This window comes from Strongylocentrotus purpuratus, unplaced genomic scaffold, assembly GCF_000002235.5.
Source record: "Strongylocentrotus purpuratus isolate Spur 01 unplaced genomic scaffold, Spur_5.0 spur5_scaffold_15, whole genome shotgun sequence".
Classification (NCBI taxonomy): Eukaryota; Metazoa; Echinodermata; class Echinoidea; order Camarodonta; family Strongylocentrotidae; genus Strongylocentrotus; species Strongylocentrotus purpuratus.
The window spans coordinates 32805041-32824547 of NW_022145600.1; the positions used below are offsets into that span (position 1 = coordinate 32805041).

The following is a 19507-nucleotide window of genomic DNA, read 5'->3' on the forward strand; positions in this document are numbered from 1 at the left end:
CTTAGCAAAAAGCTAGATCCGCCCCTGATTTTCCGTTCCGTTTTCGCAAATTTTCGCAAATTTTGTCCATTTCTGGAGCGGATGAAAACGGATGGAGCCAACCCCGAAATTTTGCTCGTCCGCTGTGTCCTTTATGCATACGTTTTGTGTCCATCGGCCAGTGGGACCGGGCCATAACTCTTCATTACGTCACAAGTATTCGTGCGCGCTTACAGTGTAGCTGCTCCTAATGAATATACATATTCTTGCAGATGCCCCCCCCCCTTGCAATTTTTTTTTGATTGCTCAAAAGGAGGGGGGGGGGGTTGGATGTTGAAAAAAGTAGTGTTCACTCCCTCCCCCCCCCCCACCCCGTTTAACCACAAAACCACCCCCGAAAAATTAATGCTGTCCCCCAACCCCCTCCCCCCCCCCCCCAACCGAGCAAAATATCGGTCAGCGCAATTTTCAAATTTCGGCCCCCTCCCCCCTCTTGGAAAATCTTGGATCCGCCACTGTGCATCAACAGGAATCAACTTACATTTGGATGTCACGCGACCTTTGATTGTAGCTAGGATCTAGGCAGCTTGTATACTAACACCGCGGGATGTTTGAAATTCGTATTCTGACTATTGGAAATCATTCACTCGTAACAGGTGAATAAAACAATTTGTAACGAGGCATTTAACAAGATTTGTTGACTCAATTTATTTATTTTACGACAATGGTTTATTGCCTGGATATGCCACCGCCTTCTGCATTGGATATTTTCCCCTGTCAACACCGATCACCTTGCAAAACCTTCTTTGTTTGGCCGACCTAATCAGTCTGCTTTTAGGAATATTGATTTGAAGCGAATAGTACATTGCTGTAACCTCACAAATTAGGCCTAAACTGCTCAACATGTTCACGTCCCCGGAGACTTGTTTGTTTACGTTGAAAGTGTATTACATGAAATATAGAAAATATTAGGTATTACGTCAGTCATGTATAGGCTGTTAGCCTGTTACTGTAATGATAGTAATGATTATAAGTGGCGGATTCAGGGGGACACAGGGGGCACGTGCCCCCCCCCCCCCGGTAAAGGGGTACTTTTCACGCACCGTGCCAAAGTCCGGCTCGTAGTACACAAAATCCGGCCCGTATTGACTTTACACATCTTAGGGGGATGCTTTCAAAAAGGTGGGAACATGCATACGCGTACCCCAAATAACACTAAGTGGGGGGCGGGGTGCCCCCCTCCCCCCCCCCCCCCCCGGTAAAAGAAAAGGGGGAAAGGGGGAAGGAGGGGAAAGAAAAAGGGAGAAAAAGAAAAAAAGGAGGGGGAAGAAAAAGGAGGGGAAAAGAAAGAAAAGGTAAGGGAGAAAGAAGAAGAAAAGAAGAAGGAGAGAAAAGGGGAAGAGGAGAAAAAGGAGGAGGAAAGGAAGAAAGGGTTAAGAGAGGAGAGAAAAGGCGGAAAGTGAAGAAAGGGGGGAAAGACGGAGGAGAGAAAAGGAAAAGACAGAACGGGGAATGATATATAAGAAGGTGTTTTTTAACCGGAAAAGGTGCAGAGGGGGGGGGGGGGACGCGATTTTGCAGTGTGTATATGGGGTCCCTCTTGCCAGGTGTGTAGCCCCCCTAAAAAAAAACACAAGAAGAACCACAAAAAAGGAGATGGAGGGGGGGGGGGAAGAAATGGAAGAGAATTATAAAACAACAATAGAAGAGAGGTTCGAGAGCATGAGGAATTGCATTTCTTTTAAAAGAATAATGGGTCGGCGCTAAAAGGGGGGGGGGGTGGGTGCGACACCCCCACCTATCAGGATATTGGCGGTAACATTGCGCTGCTTTCGGGAAAAACGAGGAAAGGGGGAGGGGGGAAATGACAGGGAAAGTGAAAGAAAAAAAAAGGAAAAAGAAGAGAAGAAAGAAAGGGAAAAAAAAGAGAAAGGAGAGGAAAAAAACGGGACAAAAAGAAAACAAAAAACAAAAAAAGAGAAAAAAAAAAAAAGAGAAAAAGAAAAAAAAGAAGAGAAAAGGGGAACAAAAGAAACGGGGGATGAAAGAGAAGAGAGAAGGAGAGGGGTTAGAGTCTGAGAGAAGAGGGTGGGAGTAAAATAGAGAGGGGGATGTTGGATGGAGCACCACGTCGAGGGGGGCAAGAAAGATGATTAAGAGTCGGTACAACAAGTCGTCTTCTTTTGCTAACAATTTAATGAAAGATCAAAGCTTTCGCGCGGGAGGGGGAAAACTGAATTCAAACAAGGATAAAGAGAAATAATTTTAATGAAACGTCAAAGCTTCCGCGCTTCGCGCGGGTGGGGGAAATTGAATTCAGACGAGGATTAAGAGTCGAAAACAGTACAACGAATCGTTCTCTTTCTCCAATGATTTAGTGAAACGTCAAAGCTTCCGCGCTACGCGCGGAAGGGAGGGGGGAATGAATTCAGGCAAGGACACGATTCAACGAATCATCTTAGTTCTCTAATGATTTAAAGAAACGTCAGAGCTTCCGCGCTTTGCGCGAGAGGGGAAGAACTGAATTCAGAAAAGGATTAAGAGTCGAGAACAGTACAACGAATCGTCTTATTTCTCTAATAATTAAATGAAACGTCATAGGGACGACCACCATCCCGCTTGCAGCAGAATGGCAGCCCACGCTGAAGTCAATGCCAGTAAACAAAGCCCCGGGTTGGGATGATCTTCCAAGTGAATTTTATGATGTGTTTTTTTAATGATATAGTCGAAATGCTCATTGAATTCTATAATTTTTCTTTTTGCAATGGCTTATTAACTCAGTCGGAAAGATATGGAGTAATAAACTCTTCTACCACAGAGAGATAAACATCCATTGGATGTATAAAATTATAGACCAATTTCATTACTAAATGTAGATTATAAATTGATAGCGAAATTGATGAGTCATAGATCGAAAAAAAGTCATCAATACTTTGATTCATTCTGATCAACAAGGATTCTTAAAGGGTCGCAATATCAGTGCAAATATTTGTACAATAGATGTGATCGAATATACTGAAACAAAAAAGTTTATACACTCGAGATAATTTTTGAAAGTACTACTGGTGAAGTACCAGATCACCATCTTTGTGCATTGTGCAGCAACGAAGCATATACAACGTCTTGCGACGTGACAGATCCCTTTTCTCTAATTGTGTTTTCCGGAAAGTGCCGGTGGACATTAATGCGCCAAATGGAGTTCTCAAATTGCAAAAGATATTCCTTCTCTCGGAAGGGGTAGGAGAAAGCAATTTTACGTCATATTACTCCAGAAAGTGCCTGAAAATGCGCCTAATGTGGTTCTAAAGTTGCAAATGCTTCCTTCTCAGGGAGAGGGGGTTCTAACCCCTCCCACGCCCACCCCGCTTGGTCGCTCCGCTTCCTCGCCGCTGACGCCTCGCTCCATCGTTTTTCATATTTTTCACCTCATGCGATTTTGTGCCCCCCCCCCCCCCGCCGGTAAGAAATTCCTGGATCTGCCACTGATTGTATTTATAATAATAATACTGAAATTAATCATAATAATATTGATAATACTACTACTACTACTACTACATAATGATAAAAACATACTATAAGATTTGTAAGGCGCGGAATACATTCGAGATCAAAATTAATGTTCAAGGCGCACTTATTGTGAAAAAAAGAAGAAAAAAAATATCACATAAATCATCAAAATTATAAACAAAGAAACAGAAATAAGATAGAACATTATGAATGACAGAACAATTAATTACACTGTCGCTCATATAGTTGAAATATTTTTTTTTACCCCAATTTATGGAATTATTTTGACAATGATTTATTCCTAATAGATCTAGATAATAGTATACATTCTCAGATTTTATTAAATAATAATTTGCCAGCGCTTGTGCGGCGTGACTGCTAAAGCATTTGTACGCTATGTGGCAAGAATAGAGGCAACCCACTGCCTCCAGAGGGCTCTAAACTTTCCGGTCACCGGAAGAAGACCTTGCGGGAGACCCGTGAAAACTTGGAGGGAAACTTTAGAAGAAGATGTCAATACATCTGGTATCAATATGGATCCCACAGACAGGAAAGCTTGGAAAGCAACCATTAAGGAAATGAAAACAAGGTGGGACAATGGACTTTATACGCTGATGATGATGATCTTTTCGAGGCCTCTTGAATTTTGGGGGTTTCCTAGCTAGCCACCAATGAACATTTTAACTCATTTTAATGTATTTTTTGCCTCGAAAACCATGGGATAGAAACCAAAGTCATGTCTCTAGGACTCATAATAAGTGACTTATGGGTCATGGCTATATTTTAAGCAACGGCGGCCATCTTGGACGCCATCTCGGATTTGAGGGTTTCCTGGACCATCTAAAAACAATGAATTCTTTGACCCCCCAAACCATGGGATAGACACCAAAATTATTTCTTTAGGATGGATAATAAGTGATTTATGGTCATTTTTAGGTATGGGCGGCCATCTTAGACGCCATCTTGAAAACAACAGCTTTCTGTGCCTTCAATTTCGGTATACTTTCAGTATGTTATTTCTGAGGTCGAATACTACTAGAAACCGTTGAAAAACCCTCAGTTGCAATTTGTTGGGGTTGGGGGTGTTTTTTTACCGTATATTGACCCGACTATACCGTAATTTACAGGAGATTTATTGCTCCTGTTTTATCACTATCATTTATCACTGTCACAGTGATCACTGTCATTTCTATGTTGATTATTGCCGTCTGAGAGAGTTGTTTGTTCCCTTAGACATTTGATTATTGTGTGTATTTTTTGTGTGTGCCCGAACGATTATACAAACCTCGATTATTTGTATTGATTATCTATATTAAATTTTTGATATTAATTACATTACCTTATTGTTTGATAGTTGTTGTTTTTTTACTCGTGAATTCGTAAAGTTAATAAGTAAAACCCCTTTGGGGAGTTCTACAGTCTTTTCAGTTTTTTTATATATTTTTTATAGATTAGACTGCTTAAAACCCTCCAGGAATGTTTTTTCCCCTTATACAAACAATGAAATCGTCCCTGATAGTGTCATCACCGTGTTATAATAAATAATAATAAACAATATTTATAAGGCGCTTAATACTGGTGTCTCTAAGCGCACCATATTCTGACTTAACAATTATTTACCAAAACTTATAATAAACACACAACTTATACATCTGTTCTTTATTCAATAAATCATGCATATATAATAATAAAAATAAGATAAGAGTGAGATCAAACAAACATACATACAAGAGGTCAAACATAGGATCAAACATAGGATCGAACAAACAAAAAATAAGACGGTGTGCACCTCCTTTGACCGACTCACAACTGCAGAATATTATTTATGAATTAAAAAGGTGCGTTTTCAGCAAGGACTAGAATTGGTCGAGAGAATGAATATTATGAAAGTGCGCTGGTAATTTGTTCCAAAGGATAGGGGCATTTACTGAGAAAGCTCGGTCGCCATATTTTGTAGCGGTACGAGGTCCGAGGGTTAACTGCAAGGTTGATGATGATCGAAGAGGTCTTAAAGAACTAGAAGAACGTAAGGAAATCAAATCTGAAAGATATTTAGGGGCTTGGCCATGGAGAATTTTGTATGTAAGAAGAAGAACTTTGAATGTGATACGATGGTTAGGGGTATAGGGATATACCGTGTTGGGGTATACACCATGACTAAGATTGGTATATTTTCAATTTGAGGTTTCTCTTTGTAGATGACCCTTTTCCAATAAGCGCCCATTTCTGTTGGACCACCCCCCCCCCGTATCTTTGGAAGACGCTGCGCCGCCTCTATGAACACCACATATCTCGGCTCTCGTGACAGCACTATGATGAGACATGCTCCACACATTTATACAAGATTCATCACCGTCTTGTCCCCATACCCAAACCAACTATTGTCATCCCTGCTACATGTACATACTTCGGAAGACTCACACGACCACAACCTAAAGTATGCAATTCCTGAAGCAACTACTGAGTGACTCCTTCAAGTTTCCCTACTATCCAAGAACAATAAGGATCTCGTTCCATCTACCAGTACCAGACTCAACAGTCAATGCGAAATACATAATCTACTTCAAGGAAGGTGCCCTATCCTCTATGGATCAGAATGATGCAGCCTCCGGTAGGCTCTCACACAGTATAAGTTTGCTAGCATGTTTTTTTTTTACGTGCACTGGACTTTGCATATTTTACAGTAAATTGACAAGTGCTTCGTCCACACATCATTTCTGTTACTTCATGGCACTCCTTGTAGTTACTCGCCTCACCTACCATCCCACTATAGCTTCCTGATCGAGTGAGCTGCCAAAGAGATTACTCAACCAAGTACCAAGTACTGCAAATTAGCTGTCTATTACTATTATGTTTAAACCAGGTTTTAGAGAAGTAGAACTTACCTGTTAAAAAACAGAACGCAACGAATATTCCCAGTGCGATTCCTAGGTCTGTAGAAGTCGTCTGAAGTGATTTTGACATATCGGCGACCAACACACCCATTACTTTGACAGTTCCAATTAGCGAACATGAGATAAGGAACATGGTCAAGACTACAGGGAAACAAGCGGACGTTATTGCTCTAGACCACTCCATTTCTAGGTTTCAACGGTAAATTCTCAACGCGACATGAACCACGTCTTTCTCAGCAAGTGTATGACATGTTCTATGCATTCTTTTCCTCATAATACCCTATGAAGTTATAACTCGTGATATCAATACTCCCGTTGAGCGTATTGTAAAGGGGATCCGAAGTTCAACTTCTGGTCATTGGTCAAGAATGTGGGTCAGCAATGGGATTGACTTTATTATGTGTTATCAGCATTGACGGGGGAGCCATACCGTGTGAGTCAAAAAAAGTTTACACCTAGTCGGCTTTTGGACTCTCGCAAACAATTCATCCTGTTCCTCTAAGCATGAACACATACCAAACAAACATGATACCAATGATTGGGGATAAAACTCTCTTTCATAAAATGTATACTAATTTACTGTTCATAGATGATTTTTGAAATAATTAGCAATTTTCTAGGAGTAAACTTTTTTTTGACTCGCACGGTACATGTACGTGCATGGTTCTACCTGCAGCTTCCGACATTTTGTAAGGCGCAGAATACACTCGAGATCAAATGCTAAATGTGCATTATGAAAAAAGAGATGAAACAACAGATAACATAAATCATCAGAATTATAAACAAAGAAACAGAAATAAGATAAGGTATAAATGTATGACAGAACAATTAACTATATGCTGAATTAACAGACACGTTTTAAGATGATTTTTAAACACTTCCACTGAATATCTACCATCACGAATCTCTAGAGGGAGAGCATTCCACAGCGAAGGCCCTGCACGAGCAAAGGTTCTTCCACCCCACTTATTATTGATATTAGGAAGAACAATAAATAAGGAGTTGTAGAGCGTAACAAATTAGCCCGGCAGCCCAATGCACCGTGACCAAACGAACGAGGTACCAATATCTGAGTATTGGAACTGGAAGAAGTTTCAAATATTGTAAAGATTTATTTTGCTTCCCCCCAGTAGATCCCACTTATTCCTGGAATTTTTCTTGTTTTCAATTACACGATCAAGCGCGAGATCTTTATTTACTGCAAGCCAAACATTTATTTACAATTATAAAATATATTGTGGTTATATTTTATCTAGCGTCACATTGCAATCACATGGCAGATGAATTCATAAGTACCAGGTTTAAATTTACAAATCGTTTTTTTTTTTTAAATTGATTTGATTTCTGCATTTTTCCAATTATAATAACAGAATATATAAACGTAAGGTATAATACAATATATACATACAATGATAACTTCATGTCAATTTTTTTTTTCTTCATATGTACATATAATAACGACACTTAATATTTCTATAACATAATTTTATAAATTCAAAGTATTATCCAAACTATCAGTTGAAAAAGTGCAGGAGACCGCAATCATAGGCGAAGCTTGACTAGTATGGCGGCCTCAAAAAGATAAAAAAATAATTTTAAGGTGAAACTTAAAATGAAAAAGTGTTTAAACGTTGTTTGTATATGAGTTTGTGAGTGTGCTGTGTGAGTGTGTATTGCGTGTGTGTGTATGTGTGTGTGCGTGTGTGCGTGTATGCGTGTGTGTGTGTGCGCGTGTGCGTGTGTATGTGTGTATGTGTGCATAATGCGCGCAAGCGAGCGTGTTGGTATGTGTAGCGAATAGTGGATGTGCACGTAACTCTCTGTTGGATGGTAAAGTGGAAACAAAATGTAGCCTTTTCAATAAAGGAAACCAAGAATACGAAATAGAGTACGAAATTTGCAAACATGAGTTGCAATTTATGTGACCAATATTTGAGATATGAATGATAAATGCCTACTGCATGTTGAAATTAATTATGTAGGTACTTCGATATAAGAGATTTTTTAAGAGATACTTTAAAAGAATAAAGAGATGAACAATTCCTTATTGAATTTGGTAAGGAGTTCCAAACATCTGGTCCATGATGTCTTACTGACTTTTGGGCTAAAATTATTTTAGGATTTTCTAAGTGATAATTTGTTGAACAACGGGTGGGATATGTGTTAATGTTTGAGTTTAAACTGTAAATATTGTGAAATAAGGATGGTAGTTGATTATGAGAATATTTATACATGAAAATGCTTGTCTGAAAAATGTGAATATCTTGTATTTTTAATGTTTTTAAACGATGAAATTTTATCCCTGGACCATGCTCTCTCTCTCTCTCTCTCCCTCAATACGATTGGAGGAGGGGGCGATGTGCCTTTTGACCTTCTCCCCGGAGCTAAATCGCTGACTTAAAACGTTATCCATTTTATTAGGTCTTATAAGTAAAAAAGAAATAATTGAATCAAGGATGATGAAGTAACACTCGTTAAAGCTAATGTTTCCCCGGCCCCCCACCATTCAGGGTACGCATATGCGTGTTCCCAGCGGCCCCCCGCTTTTCAGTGAAATTCCGGTGTGTAAAGTTAATACGGGTCGACCTTTTTCTTTTGTTACGAGCCGGAGAGTTTGGGAACACGCATGGTATCCCTCCGTTCACGGAGTGGAGGGGGGGGGGATGTTTCCCAGGTTTGCAATTAAAATTAATGATATCTTGAAGTTCAAGATTTACCATATTGGTGATAAAAATGAAAAATTTTCAACATGGATATTTGTATCATTCATTCACACAAGTTGGCATCTTTATTGACTTTTAAAAGGCATTTGATACTATAAACCACAGCATTCTCCTCAAAAAAATGTCACACTATGGAATACGTGGGTTAGCCTTGCAATGGTTTGAAGATTATTTGTGTAAACGATCACAGTTTATACAATATAAAGACAAAATGTCTTTGAAATTGAATATAACATGTGGTGTCCCTCAAGGCTCCGTTCTTGGACCAACATTATTTTTACTATATATATATAAAAATGACTTACCTAACTCCACAAACTTTTTCAATTTCAGATTATTTGCTGATGACTCAAATCTTTTTCATACTTTTAATCCTAGACAAAAAGAAATTGATTTAGAAATTGTAAGTGAAAATTTAATGAAGGTGCAGGAATGGTGTAATGCAAATGAAGTCACAATTAACTTACAGAAAACAAACTATATGATTATGAAATCCAAAGCTAGATCAATAGACAAAAAGGGATCTGTGAGAATATCAAGATCAAATATTAAAGAGGTATCTGTTGCATCATTTTGTAGGAATTGAAATTGATTGTCACCTTTCATGGAAAGAACACATTCAGACGATAAACAAATGCATAAGAAAGAAAGTAGGTATTCTGTTTAAACTGAGACATTTTGTTCCCAAGAATATACTTGTGTTATTATATAAGGCTTTTATACAGCCTCACCTCTCTTATGGAGTAGAAGTATGGGGGAGCACTTACAAAAGTAATCTAAATTGTATATATTTAAGTCAAAAAATGGCGATGAGAGCAATTACATTCAGTCCACTTAGAACAGACTCCAAAGCTCTTTTCCAAAGTCTAAACATTTTAAATATTTTTCAACTTCATGAACTTCTTGTATCAACATTTATGTACGATTTGGTAAAAGGTTTTTTACCACACTCTTTAGTGGATTATTGTCAGATGATACAGCATAGATATGCAACTAGGAGAAAAGAAAGTGGCTTACTTTATCAACCAAAATGTAAAACAACACAAGGGCAATTTTGTATTTCGTTTGTAGGAACAAAGCTGTGGAATGATCTGCCAGATGAAATTAGATTAAAAACATCAAGGTTATCTTTTCGGAGACATCTTTCCACCTACCTTCTGTGACTGTGTAAATGACATGGGCTCAATCCCACCCCCTTCGTTTTTTCCTTTTATATTACTTGTCTTCCTTTTATATATGTATACACTTATAGCGGCCTTAAACTTTTACAGGATTTGTGCATGTACGTACATGTGTATGATTATTTTTATTAATACATCCTTTTCATTTTTATGAACACATTGATGATTTTATTTCTTCAAAGATTTGTTTTCTTTCATTATAATGCTTTACGCTTAATCTTTTATTATTTTTATTTTTTCATTTTAGTAAAGAAAACAAGTTACATGATATTGTAATATTTTGCTGTATATATGTAAATACAAAACAAACAAGTTTTACATTCATATGTAAAAACAAATTAACAGAAAAAAAAACTTGCCAAAGAATGGAACTAGGCTCGACTAGCACTTGTGCTAACTTCTAGTTCCCATTAACAACTTCACCTAAACATAGTAATATACATATTTAAGTATATATCTTTTGTACATTTAATAGTATGCAGATGTATGTCTAAAAAATATCGTTTTAAAACCATTACTGTTCAATCGACATTACTTTTATGTTATGTATACATGTATCAGTATTATTTGTTTGCATTGTATGATTGTTCATATGTACTGTCATTATTGTGATGTGTTGTTGTTAATAAATTCAAATTCAAATTCAAATTCACACAACGAGGATGGAAAAATGTGTTGTTTAAAAAAATAGGTCTACTAGCAGCATTCATTCAGAAAAGCAATATACGTCGTTAGAGAAGCAACTGTAAAGGATGCAGAAAGACTTGTACAAAATTGTAAAAATCACTGAGACCAAGAATTTTTAAGAGAGGGAGTCCTATCTAGCTCATTTTCTTTGTACCATCTTCGATGCCGCCAAGAGAAAATATGTCAGGCATGTGCTTAACTGGATCTTCCTTGTAGATACGTAGACAAAAGATTCCTGCTTAGCTGTAAACTAACGGGCCACTTTCAAAGGGAAATATGCTTTTGTAACGATAATTACTTTTCGCTACCAGTCGTCTGATATAACGAGCAGTACACAGTGCTTACCTTTACATGAGGCAAGCGAAAGGAAATAGAGCAAAATTTCCTGAAATATTAATCAAAATTACTCGAATGGGCATGTGTGGGTACTTTTCTGACATATAACATCATAAAGAACTGTACATTTAATAACAAATTCACGTTTTATTTTCGTATGCCGCAATTAATCGGAAAATTGTCAAATTGCAGGTTTTAGGACTAACATTTACTATTTTTCACAAATTAAAGCTGCTATCATACAATGTAAGCAAATTTCTTGACACTATTATAGGCTTTTGTATTCATATTTTATCATCTGTTCGATTTTCCTGTTGTTAGTTCAAATAAAAGTGAAATATTAAGGATATTTCTTTGTGGAAAAATCACTACTCAACTTTCCAATGTATTGGCGGTAGATTATATTGTGCAACCATAAAAAACGACAGCTGTTTGGAATAATTGGTTGCCAGTTGGGTCTCCAGCTATTAAAACTCCTTGGTCTAACCAGGAAATATGCCATTTTCGTAGTAAAGTAATCAAATTGAATGCACAAATCTTTGCCTCGTTATAAGTGATTTCATTCACCTGCTAAAAATAATTGTATTTCATTAGTCAGAAGGCAAATTGCATACTTTCCGTTATGTTAGGTTGGACACGCTTTAATGTTTGTCCTAACAATCGATTTATGCAAATTCGCATTCTGACTATTGAAATACATTTGGTTGTAGCAGGTTAATAAAATCATTTGCAACGAGGCATTTAACAAAGACTTGTGCATTAAATTTGATAACATTATGAAAATGATTTATTACCAACAAGGGGACAGTCCAACAAGCGATCCCTGGCACGTTAGAAAAAAGTAATTTCATCTTTTTCCAACTGCGAAAATACAAAAAACACGCATTAGCAAACTTAAAGTTATCGAAGATTGTAAATAATGGATTACATAACGGGACATTAAAAACATGCACAAATTAGCGCATTATCCTAAAATATTGAGTTTTTGTCAGGATCTAATTTTTCTTCTACCAACTCTGGCACACAAATTGTAGAAAGGGTGGGGTCCTAAATTTGAAAAATTGTTTAATGCACTTTTCCTAATACAATCCCCATATAAAGTTATAATTTACACTAACATTTTGCCGGTAATTTAATATTTTGTAATAAATGTGAAACTGGTGCTTGGCCTCCAAAAATCCCCGCAGTGGAATCGCGGCTCGGAGCATGGGACTTCAAAGCCATGTGGAATGTTACAGATCTCATTGTTACGCTTTAGAACTCACGAATGCGTTTGAATAAATTACTAGAGTTTCGACTCCTTTCTTTCACCTCTCTGGTCAAGCTATAATGTTTGTCCTACCTGACAACAACTAATGTATGCAGTTCGAATTCTGTCTATTGAAATACTCTTATTCTTATCAGGTGAATGAAATTAAAAAAATTACGAAAATGGTCTGATCTATTGTAGACCTACGCCAATAATACGCTCAGTGTGATAACTGACCTCAGATAGAAACGAGCTACTCGGCTCAATGACCCGTAAACTTTCATTATGAGGCAAAGAATGGATCTGAATATTTCATTCACTTGCTGAGAAATATGTGGTTGATGTCCAGCTTCGTTGTGAGAATACCGTTGAAAGCTTGAAATAGAGTGGTCAAGAGCAATGACGCCCGCTTGTTTCCCTGTAGTCTTGACCATGTTCTCTCTCTGTAGTATCCTAATTGGAACCGTCAAAGTCATGGATGTGTGTTGGTCGCCGATATGTCAAAATCACTTCAGACGACTTCTACAGAGCTAGGAACCGCACTGGGAATATTCGTTGCGTTTACTTTTTTAGCAGGTAAGTTTGTAATGTTCTTAAGCCTGGTTTAAACATGAATAACAGACATCATTCTGATTTATTTATTTCTTTGTGGATATTTTGAAGAATTATGGACTTCATGTATACATAGGCGGCGGAGCGTCTTCCAAAGTGGGGGGGGGGGGGGGGGGGGGTTCCAACAAAAAGGGCGCTCATCGGAAAAGGGGGCACCTACAAAGGAAAACCTCAAACTGAAAATATACTATTCTTAGACATTGCATGTATACACCCCACCACGGTGATGACATGATCAGTGAGGATTTTAAGATTTGTTTAAAGCAGTCTAATCATGAAAGACTGAATACCTTTAAAAAGTAACATAATTATAACAACTATAAATGCGAGCTTTGGGGTATTAAAGAAATGTTGCTTTTATTCGCTTTAAATTAGGGGCAAATTGTACGTAGAAAGGAAAATGGGCACTTATTAGAGAGGAAAAAGAAGCGCATGTCAAAGTAGAAAGGGCAATTATCAGAGGTGAAAAGGGGCATCAATCAGCTTTTAATAGGGGCAATTATCAGGCGTGAAAGGGGCACTTCTGAGAATGAAAAAGGGACACTTATTGAAAAGGGAGAGGGGGGCACGTGTACAAATGAAATGGACACTCACAAGAGATGGAAAGTGCATTTAAAAAAAAGGCAAAGTGGCACCTGTCAGATTTGAATGGGGGCAATTTCCAGAGGTGAAAAGGGCTATTATGAAAGGTGAGAAGGGCACCTTTCAGATTTAAATAGGGGCCCTTATCAGAGGCAAACGGGGCACTTATCATAGGTCGTAAGGGGGACTTGTAACAATGTGGAGCGTGCACCTGTTGTAAAGAAAAAGGGGGCACTTTTCTACTTAAAAATGGGCACTTTGGGGTACGTTTTTTATAAATGAGGGGGGAGGGGCACTGTCACCCCTCATATTTTTGAGTAAATCACAGTTTTTAATTTTCATTGAGCCAAGAGGTTTATTACTTAAAACTGATAATTCATGGTGCATATTTGATCATAAAACTAATGACATTCTTTCACATTTTGACCCAAACATGCACATGCAGTTTAAAAAGAAATAAATACAAGTGCGACTGGCATCCTATGTTATTCCTTGGTATTGTTGCAATAGTTTCCGCATTTATATCATGCATTATGCCAAAATGCCATTGAATCTTTTTCTAGAGCCCCCTTTTCTTTATTTCTGAGGCTTGTCTGCTACAGCGAGGATCAGACCAAGGACCCCCCTAAGAGAGTTAGTCTGAGCAATATATTGCGGTGCTTCCCTCGAAGCAGCACACTCATCTGATTTTGATTTTTAAATTTCTTACAAAAAATGTAACATACAATAAAGAAACAAATTATTCATACCCTTACCAAGTTTTGTAGTTTTTCAAGTATCTGAAAAAACCGATATGTCCCGATGTATGTTTCTTTTGAATGTTTAAAATTTACAAGGGCTATAAATAATTTAGTTGTTTGGGGTTAAATGTGGATTTCCTATTTCTCTGACTCACACTATATATTTTCATTTTTTTTCATTAACGAAAATAAATAAATATACATTTTGATCTTTTCAGCCCCCGTTGTTGCAGCCCTTTATAGTCGTTGTGGTCGAAAGCGCGTCTTTTTATTGGTAGGCGCCACCTTGGAGTCCGGTGCCATGATGCTTATGCCGTTTGTCACTACTAACTTAGTAGTATTCATCTTATTTGCTTTTGTGGGTAGGTTGTCAAAGAAACTATGTACGATGGAGAAAAAAAACATTTCGGAATAGATTGTTTATGACTCAAAAGGTGAAGTTCAGATAAGACTGATATTTACTTATTGAAGGATTTTTACAATATTATAATTAAAGATAAACTCCAGTACTGGTAAAAAAAAAAAAAAATTCTCACAGAATCAAACGAAACTTACACTGATGTTCAAGATAACAAATAATGACATGTGCCAAACAATTTTGGAAGAAATGTATACTGGCTGAGTATGAGCATAGAAAGACAAGGAAACCAAGGTAGTACCATCCCCGACACCATGTGTGTTGTCCCATATATAGCTTTCTATGTGAGTGTTTGTTACTTTACCAAGACTCGGTCAAATTTATTATGATTTTGATGACTCCAGAACCTTGCAGTGCACACGAATACTTACATGCTACATGATCAACTGTTTCTGATCCTTTCACACCTTTTCTTTCACAATGCAATCGCATTACCAGTACTAAAGTTTAGCTTTAATTCATTTCTTTTGTGCGTTATCTTAATTAAGCCTTGAAACCTAGCCATCATATAAACATCAAGGCATCTGCGTGGCAGTGGGGTGACAAAATGTTAAAATTGTTACCACATAAAGTAAGCCCTATTCATGGTCGTGTTGCGTACTGTGCCCCCCTGCCCCCCCCCCCTCCAGTAGAAAGCCTCTCCACTACACGCATACCCATCCATGCAAATGTTCATTGCTTGTTCTTACTGATCTTCAACTTTGCAGGAATCGGGAATAGCATTATGTGGATGACTTGCTTCATAGTGTTGACTAGACTTGCTGGTGAGAACTTCAACCTTCTTTTTAGCCTAGCAATGTGTGGATATCCTGTAGGAATGGTCTTGCTCCCCTTCCTAGCAGAGGAGTTGCTTGCTGTATACAGTTGGCGGGACGTCCTCTTAATCCTGAGTGGATTATACTTAAACCTAATACCGTGTGTCATGATCATCAAGGTGCCCTTAGACCAAGAAGAGCATGCGTCCAGGACTGAAACTGCATTGCAAGGAGGTATTCCATCCGATGATGCGTCGCACTCGACATTGTACAAAAGAGTCCAGGGTGCAGAAGGTGGCTACTGTCAAGATATTAATAACGACAGTGACAGTGATTATGTAGACCAGGACAGACATGCGGAAACTCTCTCTTCCTCTACGACGAACCAAGATTTGGTGAAAAGCGATTCCAACAATTTGTCCATTGATGATGAACCATCTGCCAAGCATGGCCCACTTGACATCAGTGGTTTCTTGAGAAGAATAGTAGTGTGGTGGAGAAGCTCAGAATTTTATGCGAATCCGTTGTTATTTTTCAACATCCTTTCGTATGGCATGCATGAATTTGTGTTCACTGGATGGCATGTGTTCCTTTTACCACACGCCCTCCAAAGAGGAACCTCAACCAGAAACACAATTATCATAGCCTTAAGTGCAGCTGTGGGGGATCTATTCGGACGCATCTCCGTCGGTGTTTTGACTCACAAGCTCGTGGACCCCATCAATATGTACCTAGCCTTGACAGTCTTGAACATATCTGCACTGGTATGTGATGGATTTCTTCCTTACTTCTTTGGCATGCTGGTGACATCGTGTTCTTCAGGTTCCGCCATTGCAGGAAGGGCTGTGCTAGGGCCACTGGGGATTAAGGCCATAGTCTCTGGTGAGAACCTGCCAATGGTCATAGGTGTGCTTTATGTCGCTTCGGGCTGTGGAGGTTTATTGGGTGGATACGCAGCAGGTATGTACTTAAAGCCCTACTGTCCTACTTGTAGCTACTTGCTCCCTCTATATAGAAAACTTCCCCAAACGGTGCATGTTGGTCTCCCATGACCCTCTTTTGCTTATGTTAGTTGAGAGCTAAGTTGATGAGAAAGCCACATGTCAATGACCTGGCTGGGTAGTCTAATTCCTTCTGGCCCAATAGTATTGACGGCCTTTAAAACTAGTTTGGCTAATGATAACTGAAAGCTAGTTATTTGTTTAACTTCAATATATATTACCCATGGTGTATTGCAGCATGATCTATATTTCCATTTCAGCAGTTTGATTTGTTGTTTCCGATAATGTTTGTCAAACTGGTAATATTGGTTCACGTCTTCGAATTAGGTTATCTTTAAAATCCTAAACTGATTTCCATGAATCATTCATAAAGAAAGAAGAAAGCGTATGTACAGTATATTTATATTATCACAAATAATGTCGATGATCTAATTCAACTAGTTAGCTGAAATAAATTCTTCACATGATTGCATTATTATCACACATGCAAATTGTCGCAAATTATTTTTACAAACTGGCTTTAGGGGCAGGCGGGGGTTATTTTGTTTTCTCTATGCTTTAGGTAAATTCTTATGTTCTATCCAAAATCTCCCACCGTTTTTACTTCTCTTTTATTGTTTCTCTCGTCTTCGCAACTATACAGGACTGATAGCCGACAGGGTATCATCATTTGACGCGAGTTTCAGGTTGCTGGCCGTAGTCGACATATTTACCTTCACCTCCATGGTAATGCCTAAACTAGTCAGGAGACTATACCAGATAGTTCATAGTACGCAGTAAAGTATTTGTGATTATAATAATATTAACAGCCGAGGTGGTGATTATAATCATAATAGAGATAGTAATTCCATGATGATACGAATGAGACGATAGAAGATCGAAAAGGAATATACCATCGATCACAATATTTCATCAGAGATTATCCGGTAGTGGGTGTTCTAGTTAAATGCTTAACATGGTTTAGATCCTATGTAACCCTGAATCAGATTGTGAAGAAGGTCTTCATTTGAGAGAGCTAAAGCGTGAACCATAAATCATATTGATGGGCGTACCACAGGGATCTATGTTGGGTCCACTATTTGTCCAACTATATAGATACTGTCATTTATCTTATGATAATGTATATACACGTAAGTATGTAGATGAAAACCACTTTACCTCTCAGTTAAAGTACTATCTTTCAGTGGAATTACAAGAATCAGTGATGGAGATAATAATCGATATCTATTTTACTTTATGTATTGATAACGAAATGAATTGTTGCAAACAAATTGACAAAGTAACAAAATGTAATTACTGTGTGCTAAATTGATCAATTATTCATTACATGTGATGGTATCTTTCAACTTCCTGTAAAAGTTATAGTATCCTCACTGTTTATATCAAGCTGTGTCTTTTCGTTGTGACATTTAAGGTCAGTGACATATAAATTCAGATCTGGTTGGTACACGTCTTAAAAAACCCAATTACACCAAAAAACACAAATTTACTACTGCAAAGGGGCCGGCAGACACCCTACATAAGAGGGGCCCCCGAATGGCCCATGAAAAACATGGGAGATACTACCCAAACCATTAAAAAAGGCGCATTCCACACAGTAATCAACTGTTGATGCAAGACAAATTTTATTATACAAAGGTCCCCCAAAAAAGAAGGATGGCCCGATGTGGACCGTGGGCCTCAGGAATTGAACGATATTGTAGATTAAATTTGCCTTGTAACACGACATTTCAAGCAGATCACATTATTTGAATCCTAAAGTTGATTACAGAATAAAACGTGGTGTATTCTAATATTTAGTGACTATCAAAAAATTACTAATTTTAATCCAATTAACATCTATTAATAATTTAGCATTTGCCTATAAGTTTTTCAGATACCACAAGCTAGAGAGGATCTTTTGTGCTCCCTACATCTTTCACATAATTATCTCTCTGTATCTCCATGTCAGTCCTCCCCTTGTTTTCCCCTTTTTTTTTTCCGTCAAGCAGAAACTGAAATTGATAGTATAGCCTTTTGTATTGCGATTTGAAATGTATTTCAAATATCACGTAGATATTGAATATTTTGTTACTTCAATGTCAACTTCAAATAAAAGACCTTATCCTTTTTTTGGCCGCTGCCTACTTCAGCATACAAGTATTTAACTGTTTGTGGTATTCTACTATTTGATGTGATGCATCTTGTCTTTTAAAAATTCTTCTTTCTTTGTTTTTGCTTCCAGTGAAATGAAATAAACGAATGAACGAATGTTAATGCCCTACACAGAACCAGCTGTAGTTTTTAGTTTCTTATGTGCTGCTCTAAGCAAATTGTGTGGTATGGAAAAATAACATTTTTAAGAACACTTGAATCTCATTAGCCTCTACGTTTCGTTTGCATTAGGCCATTTTCGTAATGTTACCAAATTTAGTGCATACGTCTTTGTGAAGTGCCTCAATACAAATTATTTCATTCACACGATAAGAATAATAACATTTCAATAGTCAGAATGTTAACCGCATATATTAAGTGTTGCTAGGTAGGTCAAACCACAATGTTTGTCCAACCTGGCAAAACTAATGTATGCAGTTCGAATTCTGTCTATTGATATACTTTTATGCTTATCAGGTGAATGAAATAATTCGTATTGAGGCACTTCACAAAGACTTTAAATTTAGTTACATTACGAAAATGGCCTATTCAACGGGCATTCAAGTGGTACCTCGTTCGTTTGATCAAACGCATTTTTTGGTAGACGGCCATATACTGGTTATACAGTATATTATATATATATATAGGCTATTGTTACTTTGTTCGTTTGATGAAAGTGCCTTGGGCTACCGGCTAAAGTTGACGATTCA

General features: G+C 37.7%; 1 protein-coding gene across 2 annotated transcripts; it reads left to right on the plus strand.

Annotated features, from left to right (window-relative positions):
* Positions 1-12743: 12743 nt before the first annotated feature.
* Positions 12744-18920, plus strand: LOC100893965 (monocarboxylate transporter 1). 2 transcript variants are annotated; one of them, XM_003724824.3, is made up of 4 exons: positions 12745-13132; positions 14709-14852; positions 15616-16623; positions 17308-18920. In XM_003724824.3, the coding sequence occupies exons 1-4, from the start codon at positions 13054-13056 to the stop codon at positions 17442-17444; spliced, it is 1368 nt and encodes a 455-aa protein (XP_003724872.2). In that variant the 5' UTR covers positions 12745-13053; the 3' UTR covers positions 17445-18920. The 2 variants fall into 2 exon arrangements, with proteins under 2 accessions (XP_030842103.1, XP_003724872.2); XM_030986243.1 differs by lacking the exon at positions 14709-14852 and having other exon boundaries at positions 12744-13132.
* Positions 18921-19507: the final 587 nt, after the last annotated feature.

Excerpts from the sequence above, each read along its gene's own strand:
- LOC100893965 (XM_003724824.3), top strand. The coding sequence starts at position 13,054 with ATGTCAAAATCACTTCAGACGACTTCTACAGAGCTAGGAACCGCACTG. Across the intron at positions 13,133-14,708 it reads TGCGTTTACTTTTTTAGCAG|CCCCCGTTGTTGCAGCCCTT; the intron begins GTAAGTTTGTAA and ends TGATCTTTTCAG. Across the intron at positions 14,853-15,615 it reads CATCTTATTTGCTTTTGTGG|GAATCGGGAATAGCATTATG; the intron begins GTAGGTTGTCAA and ends TCAACTTTGCAG.